General features: G+C 31.9%; 1 protein-coding gene across 4 annotated transcripts in view; it reads right to left on the minus strand.

Moving 5' to 3' along the window:
- Positions 1 to 14,225, minus strand: part of LOC126879185 (zinc finger protein 235-like) — a 77,024-nt gene that overhangs the window by 27,958 nt on the left and 34,841 nt on the right. The window contains exon 2 of one of the 4 annotated variants that reach the window (XM_050642232.1): positions 1,724 to 2,726. The exons of 2 other annotated variants lie outside the window; for them this stretch is intronic. In XM_050642232.1, the coding sequence (XP_050498189.1) occupies positions 1,840 to 2,726 (887 nt within the window). In that variant the 3' untranslated portion in view covers positions 1,724 to 1,839. Of the gene's footprint in view, positions 1 to 1,723; positions 2,727 to 14,225 lie in introns of those variants that run through there. One more of the 4 variants, XM_050642234.1, reaches the window with a different exon arrangement.

Genomic DNA, 14,225 nt, shown 5'->3' on the forward strand with positions numbered 1-14,225 from the left:
GTAAATACCTTTAAACAAATTTCACACTTGTAAGGTTTTTTCCAGTGTGCATTCTTTATGGGTGTTTTTCCAAACTGTTTGCTTAACTCAATTGTTTAACTTTCGCTGCGCATGACTCCGATCGGGGACAGTAACCTGTTGATTTTTAAGACGGTATATTTTACTTAGTAGAGCGCCGACGTTAGTTAATGTTTGCCGGGGTGTGAGTGAGGATAAATTTTTACCCGTTCTTTGCTGTGGTAGTTTCGTGATTCAAAATGGTGGAAAGTATGCCGGGCCCTTCAAAGTATAAAGAATAGAATCTTGTGTTTAAAAATTCACAACAATTTTCCTCCAGAAATAGTATTTCAAAAATTCCTATGGTCAATAGGGGACGTACAAAGAGAAAGCGTTGCAAAATATGCTCGGAAAACAAAATTAGAAAACAGACATCATATCACTGCGAAAAATGTCCTGATCAACCAGGATTTTGTGTTGAAGAATGCTTTGAAATTGCTCATATGTAAATCAAATTACTATAGTTTATATATTTATTATTAAACGCGTTTATTTATATATATAGTTTGCGTGAAATCTTTAGACGTTAATTTGACTGCCTTTCTTTCAATGCAAATGAATGAAAATTTGCAGACATATGCATTCGCGGGAGCAATACACGACTTTTTCAATAAAATTTTGTTTTATGTTTATTGTTTAAATAAAAAAAAAAGATTTTAATGGAAAATGCTTAAATTCTCTTGTTTTTTACAATGTAAAAACTTGAAACTTTTACAGATTGTAGCTAATGATATGAACTATACATAATTTCACTTTTTACGTTAATTGTTTACGTTATGCTTCATAAATAAACAAAGTTTCAGATTTTTGGCCAATTCCGATTACTTTTCATGTTAGTACATCATATGTTTTATACATATTTTAATAAACATGACGATATATTTTAATGTTTGAAAAGTGTAAGACTAAAAAGTAAAAAATAAAAAAATGAAAAAAAAAATTTTAAGAAACGCTTTTCTTTAGTTACGAGTGACTAAAATTAAAAATATTATAAAAAAATCAACTAAAACGCAAAAAATAAAAAAAAATTAAAAAAATCAACACATTCGTTAAAGAAATGCGTGGGGCGAAAACCGTTTATTCGATGAAGAGGCGCCACGCTTTTCTTTGACGAATGTATTAAGATTTTTTCAATTTTTGTTTATTTTTTGCGTTTTAGTTGATTCTTTTAACATATTTTTAATTTTAGTCACTCATAACTAAAGAAAAGCGTTTCTTAAAAATGTTTTTTTCATTTTTTTATATATTATATATTTATATCTAAATAAACTTTTTTCTAAATTCCGGTATATATCATTTTTCTAGAAAAACGTTCTAATTTGTTTTGTCATTTAATTTATGTTTTAATTTTTAATCATACTTAACCTGACTCAATTAATTTCATTTAATTATAATCATCACACCTCATCAAAAGCTTCCTTACAAGAATATAGTCAGCGATTTTGGTATGGCTTAGAGCCAGACTACGTCAAGATCGCCTATAAATCGTGCTGGTAATCGCCGTGCAGCGAAACCAAAAACGAAAAGAAGAAGAAGTAATTTGTTTTGTGCCGATCGGAGCCAGTCATCGATACACTAGAAATTCTTAGCCAGGTGCTCATGACTCCCATGGGAGTCAAAAATTCAAATCACATTTTATAAAATATATACATTTTATTTAATTAATTTAATATTATATATTCTAATAGTATCAATTACAATATTTTAGAAAAAGTTATTGCCCCTCATGGGTAACACATCTCGAAAAAAGTCAGCAGTCAAAGTGTTAAACCAGAGTTAACACTATTGAGGTTTTTCCCCAGTGTGCACTCTCAAATGTCTTTTCAAACTACTTTTTTCAGTAAATTGCTTTAAACAAATTTCACACTTGTGAGATTTTTCTCCAGTGTGCACTATCAAATGTCTTTTCAAAAGACTTGCTTCACTAAACTTCTTAAAGCAAATTTCACATTCATATGCTTTTTCCCCAGTGTGCACTCTCATATGTCGTTTCAAAGAACTTCCATGAGACAATAACTTAAAACAAATTTCACACTTGTAAGGTTTTTCTCCAGTGTGGGTTCTTACATGATATTTCAAATGATGTGCTGCGCTAAAGGACTTAACACACATTTCACATGTGTAAGGCTTTTCACCAGTATGTGCTCTCAAATGTTGTTTCGAGTTCCTTTCTGTAGTAAACTGCTTAAAACAAATTTCACACTTATAAGGTTTTTCTCCACTGTGTGTTCGCAAATGTTCTTTTAAATAATTGTTTGTAGAAAATTGTCTTAAACAAATTTGACACTTGTACAGTTTTTCCCCAGTGTGCACTCTTAAATGTTGTTTCAACTGCCATGCTTGAATAAACGGCTTAAAACAAATTTCACACTTAAAAGGTTTTTCTCCACTGTGTATTCGCAAATGCACTTTTAAGTGAGATACTTGAGTAAATTGCTTGAAACAAATTTCACACTTAAAAGGTTTTTCTCCACTGTGTATTCGCAAATGCACTTTTAAGTGAGATACTTGAGTAAATTGCTTGAAACAAATTTCACATTTGTAAGGTCTGTCTCCAGTCCCAATTTTCAAATTTTTGTTTAATCTTTTCTCTTCAACCTGGTGGCCTCCTTTATGAGGCGAAGGTAAAGTTTCCATAATTTTCAGTTTATTCTCCTCTTTGGAACAACCTGAAATACAAACCGACTATAAACATTTTACTGAGACAAACTTTACCGGACATATAATTATAAATATACAGGGCCCACAAATTTAGCCGAGAATAGAACAAGCTAAAACTACGTCCAGTTAAATGTTACATTTTTCCGATCTTACTATATGGTATGGAGGCCTGGACGCTGACAGATAGATACGCTCTACTGAAATTGATTATCCAGGGGAAAATAGACAGTAAACGGGGTCAGGCAGGAGACGACACTGGTGGTTCCAAAATCTGCGGAAGTGGTTCGGGCTCACATCGGTCAAACTATTCAGAAGTGCCGTAAGTAAGATCAAAATTGCCATGTTAATAACCAACGCTCGCAACGGACATGGCACTAAATAAAATTATAGACAAAGGTATACTAAAATCACAATAAAGATGCCCTAGAAATAAACAAATCAAGACACGTTGAATGTTAGCGCTTGTTCACAATGGACGTAAAACGTAATTTACGTTACGTACAATAAAGTTGAACATGTAGAAATCAAACGTAAGTATTCACAATGGGCAAACGTAAAATTTATGGTTATGGTTGTCTTACGTTTAAACGTAAGGATTACATAAAGTTGAGATTGTTTCAACTTTATGTTAGAATTACGTGAATTTTAAGGATAGCTGTAGTATTTTTTGTATTTTAATGTTGGTGATCAAAAGTTTGACATTTCAGACGAGTGGATTCTGTCAGTTTACTTATGGTTTGTTTTTGTTTACCCCATTACTCTATTAATCTATATTTATCTCACGTTTTGGTAATATAAATTAAATGAAATGGAGAACGTGGATATTGCTTAGAATATAAAATAGACGAATAGATTGAACTTTTAATTCAGCTTGTGCGTTCAAAGCCCTAGCCCTAATTATAATATAGTAAGGGTGATAAACATTTTTAAATTGTATATAAAAATCCTTATGTAAGTAAAAAACCACTCTGCATCATGCATACAACCTCATTTCATTCATAAACCTCCTAACCTCTTCTTTTTTCTTTTTGGTTTATGTATTTGTTTTTTAAATCACCCTTAACAATAAATGGTAAACAGGTCACAAGTCAAACCAGCTGTATTCATATTTCTGTTAAATAAATGCACACAAATTCAAAATCAAACATGTATGTATTTACATCAACCTATAAATAATGTTTTGACAATTGACAATCAAAATACTTGTTTTGTTACGTAAAACTTAAAGTCTATTGTGAACGCTGCATAAAATTATGAACAAATTACGGTTTACGAAATGATAACGGTTTACGTTCACCTTATGGTGAAGGCCGCGTCCCACCATCAAATAATTTGATCAAACTGGTTTGAGCAAACTGAAAATGACAGTTAGTGACGTCACATCCTGAGTGTTCATTGTGGATAATAATGAAAAATTTTAATTTTAAATAAAGTACAAACAAGTTAGACCACTCAGTACAAAAAATTTGATCAAACTAGACTGATAGTGAGAGCACAGATTTTTAGAATTTCAAAAAAACTGCAATTGTGACGTCACTTTGACGTACTTCCGGAGTTTGCTCAAACTGTTTGATCAAATTATTTGATGGTGAGACGCGGCCTTTACGTCCATTGTGAACAAGTGCTTACTATGAGCACTCCCAAATCAAGATTTACGCTCATTTCACACACTAAGAATTTTTAACGTGAGGTGGCTTGAAACGTTCGGTGAAGGGAGAAAGGTTCCATATGATTGCTCGAGCCACTATTGGAATCTCATCGTGCATTTCAACCATTGCACGTTCAAAATTATTAGTGTGTGAAACGAGGGTTACAATGTATATAATTATGTACACTATAAATCCCAAATCACGATTTACAAAGTTTACACATTGCAAATCATGATTCGGGAGTGCTCTTCGTTCATTCAACCTGGGCCCTGATTCTAATTCAAATTTCGACTCAAAACAAGTCGCATTCAATATGGCGGCGTTGAAATACGACTGTGCGAGCCTTGTGGATTTTAGTTGAACTAAATGACGTCACAAAATAGCGACTATCGAAATTAATAGAGACTCCAAAAAAGTGGTTGATATTATAATTTCGAGTCGAAATTATTGTGACACGGACATTAATGAATATGAATGGCCGAAAGCGAGGTTAGGTTTAGTTTAGATGTGTTTTGTTTGTTTCTTGCAAGGAAAACTAAAACAAAAGGTAATAATATGGCTGGGTTTTATGGAAATTTGCTGGTTTTCGAGGAATTAGAATAGTATTAAATTAGAAATATAATAATTGAGAATTTCCACAACGTGAATTATCAACACAATGAAAGATGTAAGGTAATAATCTGGGAAAATTAGTATAAAACAAGGAAAATTATGTACCAGCTATTTTATTGCTGGACATGCTGGAATCAAATCTTAAGATTTCATATATTAGTAATATATAGCTATGCAAAGTCCTCAGAAAGTGTGCTATTTGGTTTATAAACAAATTAGCGCTCCGAAATCTTTTTTTCAATTATTGCTCAGAAGATTTTAACGTTAAACCAAAAACATTCACTGTAATAATTTAATTCTGCACATAGATATTTTTTTCCGATTTCCTTCGACAGAAATTTTCCTCGAAAAATTCGGGTTTTCCAAACAAATTTTTAATTTTCAACTAAAATTTTAGGGAAGTAATTATTTATCAATAATGAAATAACTTGCTGACATAAATCTTTTTTGTTATGAGTGTCTTGAAGATATGAAAATTTGTATGTAGAAAGATGACCGGAATAAAAAGGTAATGGTCCAAAGATTGAAATCCTGTTTTATAACTCTGTCGCAAATGCCGGTCAAATTTGACCGGTTATACCTGGAACCACTCCTCGCAATTCCATTTTTTTTCTTCGAAAAGGGCCGTGCCTTTTTCAACAGCGTTAACTTAATTTAATCTAATATTTTCTGAGGGGTTTATTTGTTATGTATTGAGCCAAAAAAATGTTTCTTTATCACCTTCCTGAGACCGCTTAAATAGTCCAATTTCAATTCTGTAAAGTACGTCGAAGAGGTATAGTGCTTTTTTATACGAAAATCATAGTTATTCTGGTGTATCATAATCTTTCTGGTTATGATTTCGACCGAAATTCTTGAAGTTATACTTTTTTAGGCGCGATTGAGGGTGATTATTTAATATTAATCTGCGCGCATGCGTACACGGACAGTATAGTATTAGTCGTTATACGGGCTCTGATTGGGTGTTGAAATGATCTGACAATAATAATTGTTCAATATGGAGGTAAACAAATGTATAATACATTAGTTTTATTGTTGTGAGGATAGAAACAAAAAAAGTTTATAATTGTAGTGACTTTTTAAATGGTTTTTAAAAGCAACAGATACGTAATAAGAATTGTAAATGTTTCAGTATCACAATAAAAAAATTACATAACCTATTTGGAAAATGTAAAATAAACCTATCTAGTATGTATGTAAAATAAACCTACCTAACCAACAAAATTTCTAAAAATATTCATCTAATATTGTTTTCTTGCTCTGTTTTGTTGTGTTGTAATATTTGAATTCCGCAGCATCAAACTAATGTTGTTAAATTCGGAACTGTCAAGTTGTTCAGTTGCTCTCTCTTCCAGTAATATGCATATTAGGGTGGGCCGAGAAAAATTTTTATTTTTTTTTATAGTTGTAATACCGCGAAAAACTTGCGAATTATAATTAGAAACAAAATAAAAAAAAAATTCAAAATCGGTTAATATCTTCCGGTCCCGCATTAGCCTTAAAGTTTGACTATTTTTTAAAAAAACTTCATTTTTCTTATTTTGTGAAATTTTTTTTTATATTTATTTTTTAACGTAATAGTTATTTATGCGTTGAGATAGACCCTAAGAACATTGTGTTTTAATTTGATTGTGATTACTGGATATCTTCCGGTCCCGCATAAGCTTTCAAATATGCCGAAATATTGAAATTTCAACATTTTTTCGTATTTTTGGAATTTGATAATTAATTGTTTTTTAAAAGTAATAGTAACCGTTTATATTCACACAAACCTATTGTAGGGAATTTAGGGGTTGAAAACTGGGATAATTCGAAGAATTGAATTATATTTAAGGGGGCCCGTCCAATGGGCAATTTGCCTGCTGCACTTTAATGAGCTGCCGTTCCGGCACCTCTTTGAACATTTAGATGGAAAAACAACCGGGCCTAGTACTTCAAGAGGACCAATCGGTGAAAAACTTGTTGCCTGTCAAAAACTGCCGGTAATTAACTTCCAGTCTATAGATTGTCAGATTCCGGAGGTAGACAGAAAGGTTCTCAGCAAGGATCAACAGTACCTACTTGATATTTCCACTGCGATAAAATCTGGGACATGTAAAGGGGATTTGTCTGTACGAGATCCCGGACACTTATCACACTCGAGGTGGTTGACCAAAGCAAATAGAACTTTGCGACTTTACATAAGTGAAGAAAACCCCTCACCTGAACTTCAAGAGCTAGATTTGTTTATCTTGAAATCGTATATGCCAATGTGGTTTGCTATCAAAAAAAGCAAAAACTTTACAGATGGTCCAAAGCTTGTTTACCAAGCAATTGAATCAACGAGATATTTGCCCGAGCCTTTGCTTGCTGTTATAAACCGAGTGATTGAGCGAAATGGTTATTTTTCCCACCCCGAAAATTTGATGTTGGCAATGATTGAGGACGACAATAAACTGATAAGACAGCTCGGACTTCGTCGAATTCTAAAGGCAAGGCAAATAGATTCAAAAAGGAAGAAAGTAAGGACATTCACACCGCCGAAAATCAACTTTGATGCTCAAGAGTACTCAGATATTGTCAACTGGATGAACTGCGACTTATCTTCTCCCCCACTGTTGGCCAGGGTCAGTGATGAAGAGATAAAATCGTACATCAACAGTGACTCCATCCTTAACTGGAACATTAATTACAAGAAATTCCCAGTTCACACACAGGCAGTTGAGCGTTGTGTGAAACTAGTGACGGAAGCTTCGGGCAGAGTTTGTGGCGCTGAAGCTAGAGACGGATTTATCAGAAGTACTCTACTGTCGCGATCAGCCATGCCAGACTTCGCCAGTAAATCAGATTTCAAAGTACCTTCTTCAGCTACAAAATAGACGCAATAATGCAGACAATTAACTAATAATTGAATATTGTACTTTTTTTATAATAATACAGATATAAGTTGAAAGGTTCTATGCTCGTTGTTATTTATAATCAATATTATGTCACTCAGTCATAACTAAAAAAATTCTGCTTGTATAATTAGGCTTATTTAGCAACCAGAAATGTTTTTTAAAAAAATATCGTAACTGGAACGATTTAAAACTAATTAAACATAAGAAAAAAAAATCGTAAAAACTGTAAATTTCCAATATTTTGGCATATTTTGGAGCTTATGCGGGACCGGAAGATATCCAGTAATCACAATCAAATTAAAACACAATGTTCTTAGGGGCTATCTCAACGCATAAATAACTATTACGTTAAAAAATAAATATTAAAAATTTTTTTTCACAAAATAAGAAAAATGAAGTTTTTTTAAAAAATAGTCAAACTTTAAGGTTAGTGCGGTACCGGAAGATATTAACCGATTTTGAAATTTTTTTCTTTTTTTTGTTTCAAATTATAATTCGCAAGTTTTCCGCGGTATTACAACTTAAAAAAAAATAAAAAAATTTTTCGGCCCACCCTAATGCATATGTCCCCGTAGCCGATATCTAAAGGTGCTGGAATTTGAACACAATGTACGTGGGTTCAATCCCCAATACAAACTTTTATTTTTTATTTTTTTTATACATTTTATGATTGTAAGTATATTATTATATAATTTTTTTAAGAAAATACGTATTTAATTAAAATCTTTCCAACAATTATTGTTCAGAAATCATTTTTTCAATGTGTTTGTGTGTGTTTTATTCTAAGTATAACTTCTTACGTGCGTACAAAGTACACACACATCTTTTTTTAATTAACATTAACAGACTATTAAAAGAAAATATATCTTTATTAAACATGAACACTGGCAACGTTGCAAATAAAAGTTACAGTTCTGCGGTTGCTACGCCAAAACCACAGACACAGAACGTTGCTGTCACTGCTGTCAGGCAGATATCAGCTGATGAATTAAAATCAATTTCGATTTTTTCGATAAGGTAGTTTTTATCGAGTTGCGGCTTCGTTTTTAATATGTTTACATACAAATTTTATGGGGGTTTTGTTCCTTTAAACCCCCCAAATGTTTGTGTACGCTCCAATTAAACTATTACTGTGATACCCTCAGTTAAACAAAATGTTTTTAAAACTTTTTTGCCTCTTTGTATTTTTTCAAAAAGGCAACTTTTATCGAGATATGACTTCTTTTTTAATACGGTTCAAAACATACCAAAAATGTAAATCATACATAAATTTTTATATTATTACCAAGTCTCCATAATCGTACTTAACCATATACAAATATGTGGTGGATTTGACAAATATTCAAAATATCTCGATAAAAACTGACTTTTCGAAAAAGTACTAAGGTCCGCTTGCCACTATGCTAAATTTAGTACTGAAATTAGTACTAAAAATATTGTATCTACAAATTAGATGCGCGCGCCGATTTAGTACTAAAAATTAAAACATGTTCTAATTTCTTGTACTGAAATTGACACAATATTAAAAAGTGAGGTTGTATTGTATATTAGGTACTTTTGTTTTTTTTATAGGTACATAATAATAATAGTGATTTCAACTTTCAACATGTGGAGAAAAAGGCAGATTGAAACATTAATAGAGTTTTACAAATCGAATCAATGATCAATGTTTGTATGTGCCAAAGCACCCTCTCTATAGAATAGGAACGCACGAATTAAAGTTTTGGAAGAAATAAAGGCAGAATTAGCCAAACTAGGTGTGGATATATCTCTAATAGCAGAAATAAAAGCCAAGTTTGCCAGTTTTGCAAAAATACTTCTTCCCATCTTTTATTGTTAATAAGTTAATGGCTTGCAACTTGCAATCTCAATTAGTAAAGCTCCTATCTATGAACCTTGAGTAAAGCTCATGTAAATTTAGTAGGTAGAGCGCATGCCTATATGCTGATTACAATTCGGATAGTTGCAACACAAACTTGGCACAAACTGACTTTTTCATACTAAATCGACTCGCGCAACTAACCAATATTTTTAGTACTGAAATCAGTACTGAAATTAGTATAATGGCAAACGGGTCTAAGAGCCAAAAAAGTTTTAAAAATATTTTGTTTAAGTAATGGTACTACAATAATAATTTAATTGGAACGTACACAAAAGTTTGGGGGGGCTTAAAGGAACTAAACCCCCATAAAATTTTTATAGGGTGTCCAAATTTCACTATAATTTTTTCTTAAGATGCTACTGTCATAAGAATGCCATATGTCCATTTTCAATAAAAAATCTTTAATAGTTTTCGATATATTGGAAAAAATCGATTTTCATTTTGTAACTTCAAAGGGTTGTAACTTTTTTTATATACACATTTGTACTAAGGTAAGTTAGGTTCAATCGAACTATTTTTGGTCTCAGAATATGTGATTAAATTTATGACCTGTATTTTCGTTACACCCTGTATAATCTACTATAAAAAATCTTTCATGTCATCAATTTATTTAATTATTGATAAATAATTACTTCCCTTAAATTTTAATTGAGAATTGCAAATTTTTTTGGGAAAACTCGGATTTTTCGAGTAAAATTTTTGTTGAAGGAAATGGAAAAAAATAACTTTGTGCAGAACTAAATTACGGTGAATTTTTATTTGAGTGTTTTTGGTTTAGGAGGAGAACTAAAACTCTATAAACCAGAGATACTCAACCTTTTTCTTTCCTGGGCCACATAATAGCTATTGCCACAGCTTGCGGGCCGCAATCAAGATGAAGTAGTATACAGGGTGTTTCCTTGGGAAACGGAAATACTTGAATGGTGAATAGAGGTAAATCAGGCGGTTCTAGACATACTAAGTTTATTGCTCCACCGACTTTATAACCGAGTTACAGAGTGTTTTATCGATTTTGCCCATTTCTTTCTAGACCCATAACTTTAGAACCACCTTGTATATTTTTTTGATATTTGGTACACACATGTCACATTTCGAACCCAAACCACCCAACTACTAATCACAAGAAAAATCCAGGTCCGGATTAAACAAAATTATAAATCCATTGTGACTTTGAAACAACATGTCCTGTATATTGAAATTTTCAAAACCCGTTTGCACATTTGAAAAGAGCATTAATGGAGCTTCCATTTTTTGCGCAGACAATTCAATGACTTTAATTTTGAAATTATGTCGAAATTTTTAAGAACTAGAACTTTCAAAACAAAAATTTCGATATACAGTAGACTCGCGATTATCCGAGGTAACTGGGACCGTGACTACCTCGGATACGGAAAAACTCGGTTAACACTGAGATTGGTTATATTGATAGAAAAACACGTAAATAATCATAACTGTGGATATTTTAATGACAAAATTAATACAGTACTGTCTATAAATGATAAAAACATATACCTTATCAATATTACTGTTTAAAAAAGTCTTTGATTTTGCATTAGCTTTATTCCTCTTTTTGATTTTTTGGTGGCGATGTTGCGCAAAGGTTTAAAATTGTAACCCACCTGTTATGACTTTTGCCTCGGTTAACCGAGGGGCTCGGATAACCGAGGGGCTCGGATAACCGAGACTCGGATAATCGCGAGTCTACTGTAATTTCAAAATTAATGTCATTAAATTGTCTGCGAAAAAAAAATTGAAGAGAGCAATTAAACTTAGTTTTTGTGCTCTTTTCAAATGTGGAGACGAATATTGAAAATTTTAATATACAGGGTATTGTTTCAAGGGTCACAATTATTTAAAAAAATTTTTTGTTAATCCGGACCTGAATTTTTCTTGTGATTACTAAATGGGTCGTTGCAATGTAGTAAATAAGTATTGGTTATTTTTAAATTGAGTATTTGTTCATTAACTTTAATAACTTATTATTAAAAGTTAATAATACACTTTTTAATCAGAGTTTTTAAAAATTTCAATGTAATTTAAAATTAAAGTCATTAAATTGTCTGCCTCACTCCCAAACACGCCTCAAACACATTGGCACACTATCAAATAATTTGAAAAAACACGTGAAATTTGACAAATAATTTGATCACAGGGCCCTTTAGTTAGCCTTCGGGCCGCATAAAAAATGCTCGAGGGCCGCATGTGGCCCGCGGGCCGCAGGTTGAGTATCACTGCGTCTAAACTCTCTCCTAAAAAATCTTAGGAGTTACATAGCACTAATTAAAAAAAAAAGAAGATTTAGGAGTGCTAATTTGTTTATAAATAAAATAACACACTTTCTGCGGACTTGTCATACCCCATATTATATCTAATATATGCAATCTTAAGATTCGATTTTAGCAATAAAATAGCTGGTAAATAACTTTTCCCAAAAATAGCATTTTTTCGATAATTTTCCAAGACTATCAACAACTGTTGCGGTGGTTGCGTAACTAATAAATCCAATAAACCGGAGCGCCAACCCAAATTCTGAGCAGTGTCAAAATGATAACGTTAATATCCCCAGTTGTAACTAAACTAATATCGAAATGAATAAGAATCGCTATAAATTGCGACCATCATGGCATGGCGGAGTAGAAATTCAATAGCGACCCCGAAATGTATTCGAATCAGGCCCCTCTCTTGGTTTGTTTATTTCTAGTGCATCTTTATTGTGACTTTAGTATAGGCAACAAACATAGAAGTTATGGATGTTGAAACCATAAAAGATGACTGAATAGAAGTTATCAGTAAGGCAGAAAAAACGCGCAATCCAAATCGAAAAAAAAAACATGAAAAATTCGTCAAGAAAAAAAGACTTGTGTAGAGACGAAGAGAAATTAAGAACGAAAATATAGAACTTGCATAAAATTTTAAATTCGAAAAAATGCTATAAATCACAACAGAAAATAATTTAAGAGGATCGGTACGTTTTTTCGGCTGCAATGCTATTCAAATGGGGAATAATTTTTTTCGAATCCTGAGAAAACTAATAAGTATTTTTAAAAAATTTAAACGCAGAATGAAAGATTACATTATTAGCGAGGGCCGAAAGTCCCTAAGAACTTCTATAATGTTTATTTTAATAAGTTACAGGGGTGAAAAACTAAGAGAAAATTTAGTGTTATTTTTAATTTCAAATATCTAATTCAAAGTAAACTTTTTATTTATTCTAAGGGACTTTCGGCCCTCGGTAATAATTTAGTCTTTCATTTTGCGTTTAAATTTTTTAAAAATATTTATTGGTTTTTTCAGGATTCGAAAAAAATGAACTCAATGTCCGTGGTAATATTTTCCAAATCTATCTTTGTCATACAACACACTCAGTCGAATAGAATATTGTCAGTCAGACACTGAAAATCAGTGACAATTTTAAATAATTATTTGACATGAATCGGGAATATTTTTAGTTGTTAATTAAACAATATTGATATACAGTGTATTTGATAAATAATTGATTTAAGAGGTGAACTTTATAAAAAGTTATTTATTGTGTATTATTTATGGAAGCTAGAAGCAGAGAATGCATCAAGATATATTTTGCGATCCAAGTATTTTGTTGTTAAAGATGTTCAAAATTGTAAGCGTTCCATAATAACATATTAAAAAATCACTTTAACACTTTTCCTCTTTTCTCGATTGAGTATTAGTTTTTGTTGTAGGTACATATAAATTATTACAATTACTGAATACATAGCTAATGAAAAAATTATCACATTTATTAACTGAATTAATAATTTGCAATTATACAAAAAATAACAGTTATCCAAGAACATTCAAAAGCCACCTCTTTAAGCTAGTTATGACATTGTCAAGTAGAATAACATTCTAGTAATATGTACATATCCATACCAGTGTGAATTTTACTACACGTAATTTGCCATGTAAAAACAGAAGAGGTAGGGATAGCCGTAAAATATTTGCGAGTTATGTACCCATAGCCTTAAAATATATTATATCAATGAAAAAAACTCCCATTGATCGTGATATCATATTATCGTTATAATGATTGAGGTCAGCGCCAGGTTTTTCTCCACTATGTGTTCGCAAATGTGCTTTTAAATAAATTGTTGTAGTAAATACTTTAAACAAATTTCACACTTGTAAGGTTTTTTTCCAGTGTGCATTCTTTATGGGTGTTTTTCCAAACTGTTTGCTTAACTCAATTGTTTCACTTTCGCTGCGCATGACTCCGATCGGGGACAGTAACCTGTTGATTTTTAAGACGGTATATTTTACTTAGTACAGCGCCGACGTTAGTTAATGTTTGTCGGGGTGTGAGTGAGGAAAAATTTTTACCCGTTCTTTGCTGTGGTAGTTTCGTGATTCAAAATGGTGGAAAGTATGCCGGGCCCTTCAAAGTATAAAGAATAGAATCTTGTGTTTAAAAATCCACAAAAATTTTCCTCCAGAAATAGTATTTCAAAAATTCCTAGGGACAATATA

Source organism: Diabrotica virgifera, chromosome 1 (genome assembly GCF_917563875.1).
Source record: "Diabrotica virgifera virgifera chromosome 1, PGI_DIABVI_V3a".
Classification (NCBI taxonomy): domain Eukaryota; kingdom Metazoa; phylum Arthropoda; class Insecta; order Coleoptera; family Chrysomelidae; genus Diabrotica; species Diabrotica virgifera.